Here is a 21,920-nt window from a genome sequence, read left to right on the forward strand (position 1 = left end):
GGATTGTGGGACAGCACTCCTGAAAATTAACTCAGGAGAAGAGAGACCCCAATGATACCCTCAGCAGTGTTCACAATCCTTTCCCATACCAGTTGGTGAGGGTAGTCAGGATGCTGTAATGATTTGGGTAACTTTTTTTTTACACAATTCCAGTATGTACTTGTTTGAATTGCAATGCAGATTGGTTTTCTTATTTTATCTTGTGTTTGGGAAAAAAAATGCTTGTGTTCTAGAAGGGGCAATTTAAACTGAAGAAATAGACCATTGAGGAGTTTTTGAGGTGAAATTCAAGATGTAAGTTTGTAAAGAATCATTCCATTGTGTTTGCTGTACTGGTCAGATTGCCTGAGAAAACAGTGATGGGTGTCACGGTAGCATAGTGGTAAGCACAATGCTATTACAACTTGGGGCGATGGGGTTCAACGTTCAATTCTGCCATTCTTTGTAAGGAGTTTGCACACCCTCCCCATGAATACATGTATTTCCTCCAGGTGCTCCAGTTTCCTCTTAATGCCCAAAGACTTACTGGTCCTGATGAAGGGTCTCGGCCTGAAATGTGGACTATGCTCTTTTCCATGGATGTTTCCTAGCCTGCTGAGATCCTCCAGCATTTTGTCTATTGTTTGGATTTCCAGCATCTGCAGATTTTCTCTGGTTTCTTGTTAGTATGATAATTGCTCTTTATAAATTGTTCCACGATTATAGGCTAGGGTTAAATCTGGGGTTGCTAGGTGGTGTGGCTGGAGGGGCCTGTTCCTTCTTGTATCTCTAAATAAAATAAAAATAAAGTACCCTGGATAAAGCAAAAAATATTCAACCAGCTGCGAAGACTGAAGTATAGTTTATGATGGTGAAACTTTTAGTATGGTGTTTAACCATTCCATTTAATGAAGATAATGCAGATCTTCAGTTGTGAAGAACTATATTTAATAATTCTGTAACTTAGTTTACCTTTTTCTTCTCTTCACCATTGGTGGCCACACAGGCAACGACAAATCTTGCAACTCCGAAACTCCGAAACTCCCCCTCCCCATCTAAACTTTTATCCCTTTTAAAATGTATCTTGAGTGCTTTTGTATATCTGCCCTAATATTTTGTATGTAACCCTCTCTAAACACTTTAACATGTTTGTCTGCATGGGAGCAGTTACAGCCGTGAATCTTACTTGCCTCATATGGCATTAGTTCAAACCTGTGGATTTCTACCCCAAATGATGAGGACTGAACCCATTAGCTGTATTCACCTGCCAATCTGACCTGCATGTTCTCAATGAAGAACTTTTACTTCACAGTCAAAAGGTTGTGAATTCAAAGCTTAAAGTACATTTATTATCAAAGTACATGTATGTCAGCATTTATCACCCCTGAGATTTGTTTTCTTGTGGCCAAGACATGCTGAGTAAGTCCAAGAACCATAATAGGATCTATAAAAGACCACACACAACGGAGTGGAGAACCAACTATTGTGCTAAAGACAACAAACTGGACAAATACAAAAGTGAAAATAATAATAAAAGAGCAATAAATTGTCCAATAAATATGGCCCTTGTGGCTACGGGGATCAGGGGGTGTGGAGGGAAGGCTGGTGCAGGGTTCTGTGTTGGATGATCAGCCATGATCATAATAAATGGCGGTGCAGGCTCGAAGGGCCAAATGGCCTACTCCTGCACCTATTTTCTATGTAACTCTAATCTTGTTTGAAACTCGTGCTCTGCTGATTCTGCCCAGCAGTGTTGGAGGCATCACCTTCAAACTAAGACTTGGCCTCCTTTCCGATCGATTGTAAAAATTATCAGGAATAACCAGGAGTTCTCTTTTTTTTTTTCCCCTCTGAGTAAATGAACCCGACATTTCTATAATAAATCTAGCTATTATCACACCATTTGTTCTGTGTCTGTTACTGTTTGTATGTGAAATTTCTAGTATTAAATTTGGGTCATGGGTTAAAATAGTTTAGGAAGAAGCTGTTTTCTACAGCATTTTGTAGCCTTGAGGGCTTTGGTGCATATTAGTGATTATATTTAAATATGCTACACATTTCTAGCTATTTTTCCCTGCTGGAGCATGGTCACTGGATTCAATTTGTTAGTAAAATATGGTGATAATTTAATATGAAGTATATGAAATATTTAGCAAGGTCTGATGCCTGAAGCTTCCTTAAGAAGGAGGGTGGAATCTGCAGCTGGGTTTAACAGAAGGTCGTTTGTCCTGCAGAGTGAACGGAAATACCCGCGGTCATTGTATATCGTGTTTTAGTGTGGTAACACCAGCACAGATGGAGAAAGATAACATTCCAGCCTTTCTAGTAGTCAGATCCTTTGTGAAATATCCAAAATTAAGCATGCTGTGTCTTGAGGAAGTGATCCCTCTGTCATCTAACTTCCATGTTTTAGCTCTCCTCAGTCCTACTTGTGCAGAGCAACATTAGCAGTTTTGGCAGAGCCTAAGGGTTGATAACAAATTTTCATTTTTCTCTTCCTTGCCACATTTATTTTTAGCCAGCTGAAGGTTGATTGCCAGTGTTTTGACAGCCAATTACGTTGCTAGAAAGCAATATCTCCATAATTTTATTTATTCATTCAATTTACTTGAGTGGAAATGTATTGCATTATAACATGATACAATTCTTCAAATCATGGCAGGCTGGCTTTAAGACTGCAGCTGGTCTGCTGCTGTACCATTACCTACCAGAATACCTTTAGCACAGTTCTCATTGTCTCTTAATTAAGTAGCATTTTTCAAAATGTGGCTCTTGGTATATTTTGAGGCAATGCTTCAACAAGGTGGCATTCATCATTAAAGACCTCCATCATCTGGGACACATCTTCTCTTTGCTACTATCGAGGAGGTACTGAAGACACACACTCAACATTTTAGGAACAGCTTTGTCTCCTCCATCATCAGATTTCTGCTTGGACAATGAACCCATGTACTCTACCACATTTTCTTTGTTTGCTCTTTTTGTGCTACTTAATTCAGATTTGTATGTTTTTTCTTGTAATTTATAGTTTTTCATTGTCTATGGCACTGTACTGCTGCTGCAAAACAACAAATTTCCTAACGAGTGTGAGTAATATTAAATCTGATTCTGATACGCACAAAATCTAGTCACTAACCCCAGTTTTGTCTCAGGACCTCTCTTAGAGATGGTCCCCATTGCTGGCTTATTTAATTGACCTTAACATTCTTTGAAGCCCTTTACACCTGGGCCAGCAGTGCGTTGGAAAGTTTATTTGATGGTGCCAATTAAGGAACAGAAGAACATATCCCTTGCAGCTGGAAATATTCAGAAGGTGCAGAATTCAGAAAAATCTGCACTCATTATGATTTTTTTTCAATTAAGATTCCTTTTCTGAAGTATTATGCAAGTATCAGTGGTAGCCAATTTGCTCTTGCTGGCATTTGAGTGACTTTGCTGTCATGATTCTTGAGTGTTCCAACCTTCCAATATGTTTATCTTATTCTGAGGCTCTTGAGAAGGTGCTTATGTTTACCTGCTTATTTTTGGTAGGTTTTAAACAAAAATATCTTACATTTATCTCGTGCCTTTTGCAATCTCAGTACACTCTTTGTATTCAATGAAATACAGTGGATTCAAGCTAATCGGGGTAGCTGCTTATTTGGGACAACTCAAAGAACAAAAACTAATCAAGAAAATGCCCTGGGTTCCATCCGTTTATTTGGGGCAGTATGCTGCTTAATTAGGACAGGAGACTGTTGCTGAACAGTTTCTAACTTATAGCAGATGCATGCACTTGTGTGGCCTTTAGACACCGTGCTTAGAGTGAACAGTTCTTAAATAGCGCCATTTGCTTGTGTTTGTGTTCAAGAAGCAGCGATTTTTGTCACTAAGAGAAATAAGTCAATTCAGAACTGTTTACTCAGTGTGGTTTCATGCATTGAGGCTTGGAGACTCTAGAAACGGCAGGGAGTTAAAATGAAATGATTTTGCTACTTCAAATTGGGAACTACGAAGAAATTGAAGGTATTGGCAATCATCTTGAATTTAACGATGAAAATGAAGATTCGGAGGATGCAGTCATCAAAAGTATTGTGTGCTCCCCACCATTGAGCACATCTACATGGAGTGCTATTGCAGGAAAGCAGCATCATCATCAAGGACCCCCCCCCCCCCCCCCCAATCATCCAGCCCATGCTCCCTTCTCACTGCTGCCATCAGGAAGAAGCCACCAGGTTCAGAAACAGTTACTGCCCCTTAACCATCAGGCTCTTGAACTAGAGGTAACTTTACTCAACCTATCACTGAACTGTTCCCATAACCTATGGATTCACTTTCAAGGACTCTTCATCTCATGTTCTTTTTTAATATTTCAATTTTTTTTTCTTTTAATATTTGCGCAGTTTTTTTTTGCACAATGGTTGTATGTCCACCTTGTTAGGTGCAGTCTTCCATTGTGTTTGAAGGCAGTCCGTTAACTGCACGAGGTGCCTGTGCTAATTTTGTTCATTTACAGTCAATCAAAAGAATACTGCAGCAAACACTGGATGAACTCCTCTGTCAATATTTGTTAGAAACTAGTACACAATTTTATTGTACTGCAGTAGTTTTAGTAGTGTTCCAATATATTTTGTATTTCATTTAAATTTGTTACTCAGTTAAACAGTACTTTCTCTTTTTTTACATAACTTTTTAACTTCATGAAATTTTGGCTAATTGGGACAGCAGTTTAATAGAGCCATAATATACAGGTTCTAGTGTGTCCTAGTTAACAGGAATCCACTGTACTTTTAAAGAATTATTGCAAACATGAAAGTGAATATGAGCACTTAAAGTCTCGATGAACTAACTTTGGGATAAAGAAATAACATTTGGCATAGAGCTGTGGAATTTAATACAAATAGCATTTTTTTTTAGATCTTCTCTTTTGCAGCCACCCAAGGTTACAGATTTTATTTTTAAAAATTTGTTCATGGGTACCAGCATTTATTATTGATTCCCAATTATCCCTAGATAGATTTGGAATTGCATATAGGCCAGGCATAATGAAGAGGTAGACTTCCTTCCCTGGACAGCATTAGTGAGCCAGGTGGCTTTCTGATTTCAGCACTTCAGTAGTTTAACAGTTGGTGTTATAGAGGCTAGTTTCAATTCCAGATTTTGTTAATACTGAATTTGTTTGTAAGCTGTCTTGGTGGGATTCGAACTGTGAATTAATCATTTGGATATCTGGCTTATAGTCCAGTCAAGTAACCACTATTCTATTATACCCATAAAATAATTTAATTTAGAACCAATTGACTGGTTCCTATGTGGGGAAAATGCAATAAAACAGGACGAGATGTACCCCAGGCTACTGTGGGAGGCAAGGGAGGAGATTGCAGAGCCTCTGGCAATGATCTTTGCATCATCAGCGGGGATGGGAACGGTTCCTGAGGATTGGAGGGTTGCGGATGTTGTTCCATTATTCAAGAAAGGGAGTAAAGATAGACCAGGAAATTGTAGACCAATGGGTCTTACTTCAGTGGTTGGTAAGTTGATGGAGAAGATCCTGAGAAGCAGTACTTATGAACATTTAGAGAGGCAAAATATGATTAGGAATAGTCAGCATGGCTTTACAAGCCTGATTGAATTTTTTTTGAGGATGTGACTAAACACATTAATGAAGGTAGAGCAGTAGATGTAGTGTATATGGATTTCAGCAAGGCATTTGATAAGGTACCCCATAGCAGGCTTATTGAGAAAGTAAGGAGGCATGGGATCCAAGAGGACATTGCTCTGTGGATCTAGAACTGGCTTGTCCACAGAAGGGAAAGAGTGGTTGTAGATGGGTCATATTCTGCACGGAAGCCAGTGGCCAGCAGTGTGCCTTGGGGATCTGTTCTGGGATCCCTTCTCTTCGTGATTTTAATAAATGACCTGGATGAGGAAGTGGATGGATGGGTTAGTAAATTTCCTGATGACACAAAGGTTGGGGGGTGTTGTGCAAAGTTTGGAGGGCTGTCAGAGGTTACAGCGGGACATTGATAGGATGCAAACCTGGGCTGAGAAGTGGCAGGTGGCGTTCAACCCAGTTAAGTGTGAGGTGGTTCATTTTGGTAGGTCAAATATGATGACAGAATATAGCATTAATGGCAAGACTCTTGGCAGTGTGGAGGATCAGAGGGATCTTGGGGTCCGAGTCTATAGGACACTCAAAGCTGCTGCACAGGTTGACTCTGTGGTTAAGAAAGTATACGGTGCATTGGCCTTCATCAATCATGGGATTGGGTTTAGGAGCTGAGAGGTAATGTTACAGCTATATAGGATCCTGGTCAGACCCCGCTTGGAGTACTGTGCTCAGTTCTGGTTGCCTCACTACTGGAAGGGTGTGGAAACCATATAAAGGGTGCTGAGGAGATTTACAAGGATGTTGCCTGGATTGGGGAGCATGCCTTATGAGAATAGGTTGAGTGAACTTGGCCTTTTTTCCTTGGAGTGGCAGAGGATGAGGGTGACCTGATAAAGGTGTATAAGATGATGAGAGGCATTGATTGTGTGGATAGTCAGAGGCTTTTTCCCAGGGCTGAAATGGCTAGCTTGAGAGGGCACAGTTTTAAGGTGCTTGGAAGTAGGTTCAGAGGAGATATCAGGGGTAAGTTTTTTTTACGCATAGAGTGGTGAGTGTGTGGAATGGGCTGCAGGCGACGGTGGTGGAGGTGGAAATGATAGGGTTTTTTAAGAGACTCCTAGACAGGTACATGGAGCTCAAGAAAATAGAGGGCTATGGGTAACCCTAGGTAATTTCTAAGGTAAGGACATGTTCAGTACAACTTTGTGGGCCGAACGGCCTGTATTGTGCTGAAGGTTTTCTATGTTTCTGTGTTCTATGTTTTTATTCTGCAGATGCTAGAAAACCAGAGAAAGGTGCACAGAGTGCTGGAGAAACTCAGCAGAGCAGGCAGCATCTATAGAAAAGAATAAAGAGTTGACATTTCAGTCTGAGATCTTTCATTCAGACTGGAAGGGGGTGGGGAAGAAGCCAGTATAAGAAGGTGGGGGGGGGGGGGGAGAGGGGAAGGTGAGAAGCTGAAGGTGGTGGGTGGGAAAGATAAAGTGTTGAAGAAGGATGGTATGTTTTTTTTTCTGAATGGTATTTTTCTTAAAAAATAATAAGCAATCCAAAAAAAATATTTGATTAGTTTAATTGGGTATTTGGAAAACAATGGAAATAGACATGAAAGTCCTGATGAAGGGTCTTTGCCCAAAACATCAACTATTTATTCCTCTCCATAGATGCTGCCTGACCTTCTGAGTTCCTCCAGCATTTTGTGTGTGTTGCTTTGGATTTCCAGGATCTTCAGCATCTCTTGTGTTACTGAAAGTTAATGATTTACATTCTTTTGGTTATGAGCAGATCAAATAATGATCTTCCATGGGGTCCTGAAACAAACTCTCACTCTCACACACAACCCCCCCACTTTGGTGTAGGAGCTGTTCTTTGAGTTGACAAGAAGCTAGAACATGAAGATTTGTGAATTTGATTCGCTGTCAAGTCACTTTTTATTGTCATTTCGACCATAACTGCTGGTACAGTACACAGTAAAAACGAGACGACGTTTTTCAGGACCATGGTGCTACATGAAACAATACAAAAACTACACTAGACTACAGACCTACCCAGGACTGCATAAAGTGTACAAAACAGTGCAGGCGTTACAATAAATAATAAACAAGACAATAGGCACAGTAGAAGGCAGTAGGTTGGTGTCAGTCCAGGCTCTGGGTATTGAGGAGTCTGATGGCTTAGGGGAAGAAACTGTTACATAGTCTGGTCATGGGAGCCCGAATGCTTCGGTGCCTTTCGCCAGATGCAGAAGGGAGAAGAGTTTATATGAGGGGTGCGTGGGGTCTTTCATAATGCTGTTTGCTTTACGGATGCAGCGTGTGGTGTAGGAGTCTGTAATGGCAGGAAGAGAGACCCCGATGATCTTCTCAGCTGACCTCGCTATCTGCTGCAGGGTCTTGAGATCCAAGATGGTGCAATTTCCGAACCAGGCAGTGATATAGCTGCTCAGGATGCTCTCAATACAACCTCTGTAGAATGTGGTGAGGATGGGGGGTGGGAGATAGATTTTTCTCAGCCTTTGCAGAAAGTAGAGATGCTGCTGGGCTTTCTTTGCTATGGAGCTGGTGTTGAGGGACTGGGTGAGATTCTTCACCAGGTGAACACCAAGAAATTTGGTGCTCTTAACAATTCCTATGGAGGAGTCGTCGATATTCAGCGGAGAGTGGTCGCTCCGTGTCCTCCTGAAGTCAACAACCATCTCTTTTGTTTTGTTCACATTCAGAGATAGGTTGTTGGCTGCTGCACCTCCTCTCTGTATGCTGACTCATCGTTCTTGCTGATGAGACCCACCACGGTCGTGTCATCGGTGAACTTGATGATGTGATGTGAGCTGTGTGTTACAGCACAGTCGTGGGTCAGCACAGTGAACAGCAGTGGACTAAGCACACAGCCCTGAGGGGCCCCCGTGCTCAGTGTGGTGGTGTTGGAGATGCTACTTCCAATCCGGACTGACTGAGGTCTCCCTGTCAGGAAGTCTGGGATCCAGCTGCAGAGGGAGGTGTTCAGGCCCAGTAGGCTCAGCTTTCCAATCAGTTTCTGATTGGAATATATGTACTTGTCTAAATATGCTGATATCAGGAAAGTTTTTGGATAGATCTCTGGCCCTCCTTGCATTTCATTGCTAGAATTCTTTTACAATTGCAATGCCAGGATTTTGGTAAACCTCACCAATGATGTCCATTTTCATTTTTTAGGGATGCACTCTAGATGGAAATGTAACATGTATTCAAATTCTAATGTGGTGCATCTAAGGGTGATTTCTGTGCTGGAGAATGATTGAGATATTTAACTATTTTGTTTGTTCCATTGAGCACAGAAGAAATATGGTGGGGATTTAACTGGGGGGATGGGGTTGGAATAATTTGTTATCCTGGACAGGGTGGGCAGGGTTAGTACATGCATCCTTTGCTAGATTGGTAGATAACTGTGAGATATAGGTTTAAGGTCAGTGCTGAAAGCATTTGGGCAAGGAAACAAAATTGTCCAAAAGAATGGAGGTAGGAGCTTGCTGTCTGAAAAGGTGAAGGCAGAAATCGCATCACATTTTAAAATATTCCTAGAATTTGAGCAACAGTCTCCAAGGCTTCAAGAGAGTGGGAACTCAAATGACTCTATTTTTAACTAGTATGAATACAATGAACTGAGTATTGGTGTCTTTTGTTGTAAATTTGAAAAATTCTGAGCAGGTAAATGCTGAGAAATGGAGCCACTGACCTAAGTAATGAAAACAGTTACGAGGCATCTGTAACTCCTTGTAAATTTCATGCGGTAACACTAGGAACTGGCCTTTTCTAACAAATTGTCTTGCACCTTTTAATGACTTTTTATGGCATGTATCTACTAAATCTGGGACTTGTTTCATAAAATAAAATAACCCTGGAAACTCTGTCCATATTTGGATTGTGTTGAGGGAGAGTGTACTGTCAGCAATAACAGATGATGGGAGTATTTCAACGTCATGCTTTTAAGAGCCTCACACCAAGTTTATTGGTTTGACATTGATGTCAAGTGCAGTCATTCCCATTCTCAGGCCGCAATGGCATTGAAGTAAATATTGTAGTTTTAAAAAAAAAGATCTTCATATGGCTCTCAAAAGTTTTCACTAAGTAAAAAGCTATGCTTCAGTCTTCTGCTCTTATTCAAGATTGTTTAATGTCACTTCCAGTACACAAGTGTAAAAGAGAGTAAAATAATTGTTACTATGGATCCGATGCAGCACCAAAATAAGTATGAAAAAGAACACAATACAGGTTAAGTACTGCCTTATCTGAAATACTTGGGGCTGGAAGTGTTTTGGATTTTGGATTTTTTTGCATTTTGGAATATATAATGAGATGGAAATGATGGCAATCCCAGGCTGACTATTAATTTCTGTACTACCAGTAAGCAGTGTCTGTCTTGCACTTTTTCATCACATGTATGTGAAAATTTGGGTAAGGGCAGAATTAAGGTGGTTGGGCATCAGCCTGAGACTGTATTGAAGCAGCAAGGTCCAGGTCTGGATGATTCAAGCACCAGGCCAGATTGAAAAGGACAGGGTGCCAGAGGCAAGGCATGGGCCAGATCAATTCGCTGCTTTGAGAGGTTACTCTGCTCCGTGCTGCACTTCAACCTGTAACTCCGCGAGGTGTGCTCATCTTTGCACTGAACTGTGGCTGTGGCCTGCAACTTTCACAGTGTGAACTTCTGAATGCTACTTGCTTGCTTTAATTGTTTGCATGTATCTCTGTGCATGTTGGGTGTTTGTTGGTCTTTTCTTTTAATGGGCTGTATTGGGGTTCTTTGTGCAGCTGCCTGTAAGAAGGCTAATCTCAGTTGTATTAAGTATACATACTTCAATAATAAATGTACTTTGATATGTAAATAACAGTAAAAATTATTACATACTATTAGTATAATGAAAATATAATGCATGCAGGGTAACAAAAGCAACACAGCAGTGTTGGGAGAATGCCCAAATCAGCTGTTAACAACAACAAACAACAGCAGGCTTTCAGTCTCCACCTATGATGCCATGTTTTGATTACAAAGTTTCAGTACACTGTATTTGTATTTACTGTTTTTAGGTTTTATGTAAGGTACAAAAACAATTAGTGTTGTAGACCTGTTCTGGTGCTAGATTTTTGTGATCAGTGGATGTTTTAAAAATTTATTGCCATGCTGTTTCATAAGTTTCTGCAACCAGCCCACTGAATATATCCAATTGCCTTCAATTTTCAGTTCATCAAGCTAGATCTTTGCTTGTTTCATGATCAACATACCATTAAGTGGCATATGTTCACTTTGACACTGAAGAAACATGACCGAGGTCTTCATTTTTTGCTGTATGCAGTTTATATAAAAAAAAATAATTCATTTCTTTTTGTTCATTACAAATGTGAGGTCACTTCATAGAGCTGCAGAGACCTGCACATTGCCTAGGAACCTTCCCATTGTCTGTGTGTTAATTTTCCATTTGTAACATCGTGACAATGCTCAAAAAACAATTGGATTTTGGAATTTCAGATAAGGGGTACCTGACCTAGTATTTTATATATAAAAAAAACAAAATACCTAATATACATTGATTGCATGTCCGTAAGTGGTGCTAGACACAGGAGTGTCTGTGCCTAAGGTAACTGACAGGAAATGATAGTAGTGGTTGTGTGGATGAGTGTGTTGATGGGTGGAGAAAATAACTGTTTTTGATTTTGGTGGTCCTGGCACGGATGCTACGTAGCCTCCTCCCTGAAGGGAGTGGGACCAAAGGTTCATGAGCAGGCTGGATGTCATCCTTCATGATGTTAATGGCCCTTTTCTGTCACTTTTGCTGGGGAATATTCAAAGCGTGAGTGAATCATAGATAATGCTGATTATTTATTTATTTTTTCTTTTTTTTTCCACAGTGACAGCGATGCTGCATTTCACGTGGAAGCAATAACCAGGTGGCTTGTGTAGTGTCAGTGCCTGCTACAGAAAGTAGCCCTCTGAACGCACAGGTGCCTGTTTCTAACCATCCTTGCCAGTGCTTGGTAAGGATTGGGGGAAGTTGCAGAATGGAACAAAGAAATGTGTTATTAGGGTCTATGAACCAGTCTTTGGGCATTGATACAGAGGGAAGCCCTGCAAAGAATACCCCAACAAGTTGTTACAATAAAGTAGTTGGCAGGAGAGAAGAAGAGTTGGATGGGACAGCCTTGGAGGAGGAAGATGGTACAAACTGGAAGCAGGAAGAGGGCAAAGTAATTGACTCCAGACAAGAACTTGACCCAACAAACTCAGACCAGCAGCAGTTCTCAGTCAAGGAGACAAACTTTACGGAGGGCAGCCTAAAGCTGAAGATTGGGTTGCAGCCTAAGAGAACTAAGAAACCCCCAAAAAGCCTGGAAAATTACGTTTGCCGGCCAGCTATAAAAACCACCATCAAGCACTCGCGAACGAAGATAGCTAAAAGTGGGAAGACAACTGAAGAAAGGGAAGAAGAGAGTGAGCAAAAACGGGTAAGGTTTGCGTGTTAACTAAGATTTTGTGGAACTTGACTTGAATGTTTGTCCCTTTTTTAACGTCCTTATTGGCTCGGAGCTTTTTCCATCTTTAAAACATCTCCTGTACTTGAGGGAGGATCTTTGCACTTTTTCAACCTGACCTTTAGGGTAGCCAGGTGAATATAATGATTTACCAGATTGAAATCAAAGTGCTTAAATGTTGCTCCAGATTATGTCCATAATTCTGCTGGGACTGTCCAATCATTTTGTATTGTGTGTTGATGGAGTGGTTCAGTAATGCAGCCAGGTGAGTGAGGCACGTGAGTTTTAATCTGACTCTGGTAAATGGGGCATTTCAAGTCGAGTAATAAATTGAAACTGGAATGGAAAAGAAAATCCTGTCTTTCTAATAGTAAACTCAAAATTACTGAATTGCTATTTAAAATGCTACCTAGCTCATTAAAGAAAGGAAACCTGGCCTGGTATGTTTTTGACTTTGGATCCATCAAATGAATTTGACTGTTACTGGCTCTTCAGTTCAGGGTAGTTGAGAATGGGCTTTAAATGCTTATATTACCAGTTACATTCATGAAAGAAAATATGACTTCCTTCAGATTCTTTTAACCAGTAATGTGCTTGCCTATTTTTTAAAATACTATATCTTTCTTTAAATTGTCGTTATCCCATTGTCAGAATCTGTTGTGGCATTTCCCATGGGTACTACATGCAAATTTTAAACAACTATGCTTGGCAGCAAAGTTACCATATCTCTTAGTTTTTGTTGGAATGTGACTTCCACTAATTTTATTTCCTTTATTAATTCCTTATTAAAATGAAAATTAAATTATGGAAGTTGAGGTAAAAATAAAAGCTGCAGATAGAATGCAGGTCAGTGCATGAAGGCACAAAACATTTCATCCATCAGAACTTGTCGGATGTGTGTTTTTCGAGCAGTTTCTTACTTTAAACCTTCGATTCTTTCAGAATTTAGTTCTGGCATGCAACTTAACCTCCCCCTCCCCCCCCCCCCCCCCCCCATTTATAGATTCACGAGAGTAAGTAACATAAGGAACAGGAGCAGGAGTTGGCCATCTGGTCTGCTGAGCCTCCTATGCCATTCAGTAAGACCATGGCCGATCTGACCATGAGTTCGGCACCACCTACCTGCTCTTTCCCCCTAATCCTTAGTTCAATTTCTAAGCGAAAATTTTAAATGTATGTATTATATTTATGTCTTAAATATATTTAATGAGGTAGCATCTACTGTTGCTCTGGGCAGAGAATCCCACAGATGCATTACTTTCTGGGAAAAATCCCTGTCCTTAATCTATTCGCCCCCAAATCATGATGCTATGTCTCCTAGTTCTAAGTTCACCCATCAGAGGAAGCAACTTTCTTGCCTCTATCTTCTGTATTCCTTTCATAATTTTATGTTTCTATAAGATCCCCTCTCATTCTTCTGAATTCCAATGAGTATAGCACCAGATGACTCAATCTGTCCTCTTGGGCTAATACCCTCATCTCCAAAATCAAACTGGTGAAACTCCTATGCACAGTCCCCAAAGCTAGTATGTCTGGGAGATCAGAGCTGCATACAGTACTCCAGATGTATCCTCACCAGTAACCCATCTGTTGCAGCATAAACCCCTCTGCTCTTAAATTCAATTTCTCTAGCAATTAAGGCAAGCATTATATTTGCTTTCTTGATAACCTGTTGCATGTGTAAACCAGCCTTTTGCAATTCATGCACAAGCACACTCAAGTCATTCTGCACAGTAGTAAGCTGCAACCTTTCACTATTTAAATAATCTAATCTTCTATTTTTGCTTCCAAGGTGAATGACCTTCCATTTACCAGTGTTGTACCCCATGTGTCAGACACTTGCCCACTCACTTAATCTATCTGTCTCTCTGCAGACTGTCCACATCCTCTGCACAGTTTGCTTTTCCACTTCATTTGTCATCAACAAACTCAGTCTCCACTTCCAGATCATTAATGTATATCATAAACTATTGTGTGCTCAGCACTGAATGCCAACAGAAGTATCCAGTTATCCCAACTCTATGCCTTCAGTTGGTTAATCAATCCTCTATCCATGTTATTACATAACCCCAACCCACGCATCCTTACTATGGTTGTCTTTTATGCAGCACCTTATCAAACACCTTCTGGAAATCCTAGTGTACAAAATGGACCTTTTCCCTTCTATCCACTGTGCTCATATCCTCAAAAAAAACAAACAAACTCTAGTAAGCTTGTCAAACAGAACCTGCCTTTCATGAATCCACACCTATACTTCTTCCTTAATGATAGCTTCAAGCATTTTCCCCACTACAGGCAATAAGCTAACTGGCCTGTAGTGTTGCTTGGATTTTCAGCATCTGCAGATTTTCTCATATTTACATTGTAGTTACCCACCTTTTGCCTTTATCCTTTATTTAAACAGTGGAATGACATTTGTTTTCTTCCTCCCTGGTCCTTGTTAAGATTTCATGCCCTTAGTTCAGGGTCAAGTGCAAAATCTGAGTTGTTTTCTGTTGATTCATGCATTCTCAGTAGTGGTCATTAGACTAAGGAGAATTTGTAGGGTTTTGGGATAAAAGAGCAATCAGTTGTAGGTTTCTTATGAGATCTTGCAAGTTTCTTGGAAGTCATTAATTGTCCCTTGAGAAGAAGGTGAAATACTGCCATGAATTGCTGTTGTCCTTTATGGGTGATTTTTTTTTTTGCATAGAGTTCCAAGATTTTGTGCAGCAATAAATTTGGATGGTGTGGTGGGGACACAAGACTGCAGATGCTGGAACCTGGAGCCACAAAAACTGTGCTGGAAGAAGTAGCATCTGTGGAAGGAAAGGAATGGTTGATGTTTCAGGCCAAAACCCTGCAACTGATTACTTTTAGTTGTTGCATTATGCCTGTGGACAGTAAGCATTGCAGCCATAGTGTGCTGTTGGTGGATTATGAGCTAGTCATGCACTGCTTTAGCCTAAGTGGTTGAATCTGTGTACTGGAGAACTGACTGGAGAACTTTCCATTACACTAACCGCTTGTGGATTCTAGAACAGCTTTGAGAAGTAGGAAGGTGAATTGTTACTGTCTGCTAATTATTTATCCTGCTGCCATATCTGTGGTTGGTGCAATCAAGTTTTTCTCAGTGGTGACCATTGCCAATAACAAATCGACCCTGATTTGATTATATCCAGTACTTCAGACCTGCTGTACATAACTTAAAATAAAAGTACTTCTAGGTTTCTGGCAGCATGGTAGTGCAGCAATTGGCATAACAGTTTTATAGTGCCAGGTGTAGGATTGGGGTTGAATTCTTGCCACTGTCAGTAAGGAGTTTGTATGTTTTCTCCGTGACCATGTGACTTTCTCCAGGTGCTCCAGTTTCCTTTCAAATTCCGGAGATGTATGGTTAGGATTAGTAAGTTGTGAGCATGCTACATTGCCGCCAGGAGTGCGGCTACAATTGCAGGCTGCCCCCAGCACAATTCTTGCTGACTTTATTTAACGTAATTGATGCATTTTATTTGTGTGTTTTGATGTAATCGTTATCTTTAAAATAAAGTAAAACACTCCTTATTTACCATAAGCTAGTCTTGTGAATTCTGAAAATAAAATTGCTGTAAGCACACTGCACTCAGATGTTTGGTAGACCATGGACTGTGCATCAGGAGTTGAAGTCCAAGGAATCAGTGGCAGAGGTAGCTTAGAAAATAGGTTAAACAACAGGATATAGTGATTCAGATTGATTTATTGCTTGTACATCAAAACATACAGTAAAATGTGTTATCAGTGTTAACAACTAACACACTCAAGGATGTGCTCGGAACAGCCTGGGAGTGTCACTACACATTCTGGTGCGACTGTAGTATGCCCACAATGTTTATCAGAATGGTTACTATTCTAGAAAATTCGGAGCAACCAGTGGAACAACTTCTGTTCTTTTAATATATATCAATGATTTTGAACTTGCGTCAACAAGCCTGAATAACCAAATTTGCTGAGGAACTGTGGAAGTACAGTGAAATAAGATAACCTGTTTCTCTGCTTTCATAAGCAAGGGGGTAACGACGCTGTTTCAGCTCGGGGTGCTTGAGTTTGGAGTTCAGTTCTGCTGCTGTCTGTAAGGAGTTTGTACGTCCTCCCTGTGAGATGTGTGGGTTTCCTCAGGGTGGTCTGATTTCCTCTCTCATTCCCAGTTAGAGGGTTAATTGTTCATTGTAAATTCTCCTGTGATTCGGCTGGGATTCAAATCAGGGGTTGCTGGCGGTGCAGCTTGAAGGGCCAGAAGGGTCGATTCTGTGCTGTATTGCTAAATAAACAGAGCTGGCCTATTCACAAAACTGCTGTGGCTACATGATCCATTCAGAAGCTGGATATTTTGTGATGTTTGACTTCCCTTGTGATGCCACAGAATCTTTAATGAGAACTAGGTGAAGAAGTAGGTCATTTGGCCCCTCTTTCTTGCACTTCCCCTAAACTACTTATTCCCTTAATCTTCAGAATTTTACTGGTCTTGCTCTTGAATATATTCAGTAGCTGAGCCTCCACAGATCTCTGCCGCGAACTGTAGAGATTCGCTGGGTTCTTTGTTAAGAAATATATCATCTCTGGCTGAACCCTTACTTTTGAGACTGGTAATTCTGGTTCCAGATACCTGAGCCAGGCAAACATTATCCCTATATCTTTCCTAACAAACTCCTTTCGAATTTTGTGTGATTCCATAAGATCTCCCTCTCATTCTTTGATTTTTGTATCTCACCTCTCTTCAATTGTTCTGAACCCCTAGAGATACTAGCCCAGTCAGTTGTCATTCTCTCCCATTCATCATCAAATCCCAGAGGTGAATCCAGTGAATGATTGCTGTTCTCTCGTTCTATAGTATGATTGTCTTGTTGTAAACAAGACCCATGCACAGTATTCTGAATATAATCTCAGTGAGATCCTCTATAATTGGAGGACAAAGCCCTCTTGTATTAAATGACTTTCAGATGTTTTCAGATCCGGTCATGCAAAGCTCATACCTCCGCCGCACGGCTCGTGTGTTTCTGGGGTACAGGGACTAGCAACCCTTGTGCCTGTTTTGTGTTCTGTCGCTGAGCAGCAGTGAACCATCTGATTGGCCTGTCAGAGTTCTCTTTGGAAACTAGTTGACTTGATCAGCATTTCTGATCTGGCTATTGTTCATGATTGCACTTAATAATAAAAAAAAACAGCAAATCTCTACAGATGAGACTATTAGAATTGGGCTATTCGGTCCATTGAGTGTGTCCTGCCATTTAATCATAGCTGATTTAGTTTCCCCTTCAGGCCCATTCTTCTGCCTTCTTCGTAACATTTGACACCCGACTAATCAAGAAACTATAACTTCCGTATACCCAGTGATTTGGCCTCCACAGCCATCTGTGGCAGTGAATTCCATGGATTCACTTCCCTCTGGTTGAAGAAGTTCCTTTGGCCCTAAAGGTCCATGCTTTCCTGAGGTAGTCCCATTTTCCTGCGCTCAGTGGATGCCCAATACACACTTATTATAGACAGCAGAGGGAATTTAACCCTGATTGCTGACTCTGTAAAGTGTTATGCTAACCGGTACACTACCTGCATTCAGATTGTAGTACATCATTTCCAATCTCTATATCTAGTTTTAATATATGGTTACTATATTACGGTTGTATAGCTGTAACCTGCATTCATGTTGGACAATGGCAGGAACTATTCTGAGAAAAGTTCTCATCTGTCAGGACAGGAATGTAACTACTTCCATGTTTAGATGTTCAGAAATGTGTGTATATGGTTTATCACTTATTGTACAAACGGTACTTCACTAGAGCAGAACTTATCTTTTTAATTGCTTATGGACTGGTTGGCATGTCAGGTCATTGCCAAGGTCAGAGTCACACACAGGCCCACCTATGTAAGGGCAACAGATTTCCTTTGCTGAAGAATACTAGTGAACTAGATGGGTTTTGACAACACTTCTGGTAATTGAAAGTAGTTTATATTGCAATTTGATTTAATTACAGGTAACCATCCTCTTCACCACCACTCCCCCCCACACACACAATTACGCGGGGTCACTTATACATAGAAACATAGAAAATAGGTGCAGGAGTAGGCCATTCGGCCCTTCAAGCCTCCACCACCATTCTGTATGATCATGGCTGATCATCCGACTCAGAACCCTGTACCTACCTCCTCTCCATACCCCCGATCCCTTTAGCCACAAGGGCCATATGTAACTCCCTCTTAAATATAGCCAATGAACTGGCCTCAACTGTTTCCTGTGGCAGAGAATTCCACAGATTCACCACTCTCTGTGTGAAGAAGTTTTTCCTCATCTCGGTCCTAAAAGGCTTCCCCATTATCCTTAAACTGTGACCCCTCGTTCTGGACTTCCAACATCGGGAGCGATCTTCCTGCATCTAGCCTGTCCAATCCCTTTAGGATTTTATACGCTTCAATAAGATCCCCCCTCAATCTTCTAAATTCCAGCGAGTATAAGCCTAGTCGATCCAGTCTTTCATCATATGAAAGTCCTGCCATCCCAGGAATCAATCTGGTGAACCTTCTTTGTACTCCCTGTATGGCAAGAATGTCTTTCCTCAGATTAGGGGACCAAAACTGCACACAATGCTCCAGGTGTGGTCTCACCAAGGCCTTGTACAACTGTAGTAGTACCTCCCTGCTCCTGTACTCGAATCCTCTCGCTATGAATGCCAGCATACCATTCGCCCTTTTCACTGCCTGCTGTACCTGCATGCCCAATTTCAATGACTGGTGTACAATGACACCCAGGTCTCGTTGTACCTCCCCTTTTCCTAATCAGCCACCACTCAGGTAATAATCTGTTTTCCTGTTTTTGCCACCAAAGTGGATAACTTCACATTTATCCACATTAAATTGCATCTGCCATGAATTTGCCCACTCACCTAACCTATCCAAGTCACCCTGCATCCTCTTAGCATTCTCCTCACAGCTAACGCTGCCGCCCAGCTTCGTGTCATCCACAAACTTGGAGATGCTGCATTTAATTCCCTCATCTAGGTCATTAATATATATTGTAAGCAACTGGGGTCCCAACACTGAGCCTTGCGGTACCCCACTAGTCACTGCCTGCCATTCTGAAAAGGTCCCGTTTATTCCCACTCTTTGCTTCCTGTCTGCCAACCAATTCTCTATCCACATCAATACCATACCCCCAATACCGTGTGCCTTAAGTTTGCACACTAATCTCCTGTGTGGGACCTTGTCAAAAGCCTTTTGAAAATCCAAATATACCACATCCACTGGTTCTCCCCATCCACTCTATTAGTTACATCCTCAAAAAATTCTGAGATTCGTGAGATACGTAAATTAAAATTCCTAGAAAGTGTTCAAACTTGTAACTCTGGGTGGATTATCTTGGCCTCTGGTTACTAGCCCTCTAACTTGAAGCATGCAGCACTGAATGGTGGATATCTAATGCATTAAAATATCCCAGGTGTAGCATTCTGAAATAACAATGCTATTGAAGTTTGAAGGCTATTTACTAGTGACTTAAAAACTATTTTTGGATTGACAAGGGCAAGAAGGGTTACATTTAACGGTTAAAGTAGCCAGTGGTGGTTACTTTAACAATCAGTAAATTAGTAAACTAGGAATTCAGTCAGAACTACTTCATACTGATCCTTCCCAGCTTAATGAACACTCAATTTAGGTACAACCTGTACCGTAAGTTGGGAAACTGATGAGAAGGATTTGTGGGTACTGTCGTGCTGTAGGCATCTTCTGCCATTTGGGAGCTCTGTCCATGACTGCATTTCTGACTGGGCTATACACAGTTCACATGAACTGAACACTGTGTTGTGTCCTGGGGAGAATCACTGTAGTGTTTGATAGAGACATTGGTTCCAGTGGTCCTTGGCCATTAATCTAAAGTGTTTGGGAGATTCAGAAGCCATCTACCAGTACACTAACAGCTGGCTGTGTAGCACTAGATGAATGACCTTCAGGGCTCTGTACCTTAAATTGGAAAGAGATTCGTCTTTTATTTTGCTTCTATTTTTAGTAAAAGAGGATTACATGTGTAATACATTATAGCATGATATAATAGCTTTTAATAGAAATGTACTACCAATATCTTCTACAGTATCTCATGTGGATAACCACAAAACATGGCATATAACTATTGCTTTAAAAGGCATCAATTAGTAAAGGAGATCTAGCCACCTGGGTGAAGAGATGGCCAGCAGGCAGAAAACACTTGTAGTTGTGGTATCTGTGCTGAGGCTGCTTCTTTGTACTGTGGTCTGAAATGAATGTGTTGATTTTTAGTCAAAGATCTCTGTGTTAAGGGCTTGTCTATTGGTTAGTGGCTGAAGATAGAAGGACGAAGTGGAATTGGAAATATTCTTATGAGAGATCTCGAATAAGCTATTGTATAGATTTTAAAGGGTAGAGTGTGGGCGAAAAGACCACAGGAGGGAAAATACTAGGTTTTGTACTTTAACTTTGGAGTACACACAAATCTAAAGAATAGAAATAGGTGTCTTTGGACCCTACCTACTGCTCTACTATTTAATGAGTTCATTCTTGATGTTTTTTTTTGCCTCACCTTAGTTTCTTGAACAAACTATGTAATCTTTCATTCCTTTGTTGTCTAAAAATAATCAGCAGAGTTGTTTAGTTTTGGTGTCTTTATCCAAGAAAGGATGTAGTTATTACTGTTGATTCACTAGATTTGTTCCAGAGTTCCTTACAATTGAATAGTCTAGGTTGATCTTCTGCAGAAAAATGTGAGTTGATCCCTTTGAAAATTTGAATTTTTTAAAGACTTCAAGAGAGTGGTACAGGGAGGGTGTCCGCACTAGTTTAGGATTTTGCAAGGATCAGAGACTCAATAGACAGTTTTGATCTGATATGACAAATTTCATGTAGTGGATGGTGAATCTTGTACTCCAGAGGCATTTGGAGCACTAGTCAGTTGAGATGATGGATTTTAGGGTTTTGAGGGAATAGATGGCTGATCTCTTCAAGCTGTAATCTTGATGATTGAAACAATAAAATTGGTCGGAGGCCCAGAGGCAGCCTGTTTTACCATTGTTTTGTTCTGTTACTGTTGTTCCTCTGAGCATTAGGGGCATGCTATATTGGCACTGGAATGTTTGGTGACACTTGCAGGCTGCCTCCAGCACATCCTCGGGTGTGTTGGTTGTTAACACGAACGACTCATTTCAGTGTTTCAATGAACGTGTAGTAATTAATCGGAATCTAAGCTCAAAGGACCCAATGGTTTACTCATCCTAAATATTCTTAAGAGAATAGTCCAGCTTGCTTCATTTCTTCTCAGAGGTCAAGCTCATCATCCCAGGAATAAATTAATGACTCTTCACTGCACGCTGTCTTCTAGTAACAAATCCTTCTGTAAGTTGGTAAACCCAGGCTGCGCACACAACTCAGTGCTGCCTTATCAGGACCAATGTAATTGAAGTAAATCACTTCTGTACTGGTACTTAAATTCTCTTATAATAAAATCCAAGGTACAATTTGCCTTTCTGATTGCTTGTTGTATCTACATGTTTTCTTTCAGTAATTTGTGTACAAGGGTATCCAAATCCCTCTGACCACCAACTCCTTTCCATCTCTTTTAAAACTATCCTTAATAATTTTTTTCAACTAAAAATAGATGACTGTACAGTTTACAACATTAATTCCATCTGACGTGGAAATCCCATTGAAGCTTTTCTGCATCCTCTTCATGACCCATACTGCCCCTCCCCTAGCTGCATGATGTTGAATTTGTACTAAATACTGGTTGCACTCTTCAGTGCATTGTACGCTATTGTGAAGAGTGGCCAATTCATCAGTTCAAAGGACAGGTTCCAGCTGACTGCCAGGAGAGCAAA

General features: G+C 40.7%; 1 protein-coding gene across 2 annotated transcripts in view; it reads left to right on the plus strand.

Annotated features, from left to right (window-relative positions):
• ash1l (ash1 (absent, small, or homeotic)-like (Drosophila)) overlaps positions 1-21,920 on the plus strand; it is a 408,509-nt gene that overhangs the window by 51,315 nt on the left and 335,274 nt on the right. For both annotated transcript variants that reach the window (XM_072282409.1, XM_072282400.1), the window contains exon 2: positions 11,452-12,045. In XM_072282409.1, the coding sequence (XP_072138510.1) occupies positions 11,602-12,045 (444 nt within the window). In that variant the 5' untranslated portion in view covers positions 11,452-11,601. The remainder of the gene's footprint in view (positions 1-11,451; positions 12,046-21,920) is intronic.

This window comes from Mobula birostris, chromosome 2 (genome assembly GCF_030028105.1).
Source record: "Mobula birostris isolate sMobBir1 chromosome 2, sMobBir1.hap1, whole genome shotgun sequence".
Classification (NCBI taxonomy): Eukaryota; Metazoa; Chordata; class Chondrichthyes; order Myliobatiformes; family Myliobatidae; genus Mobula; species Mobula birostris.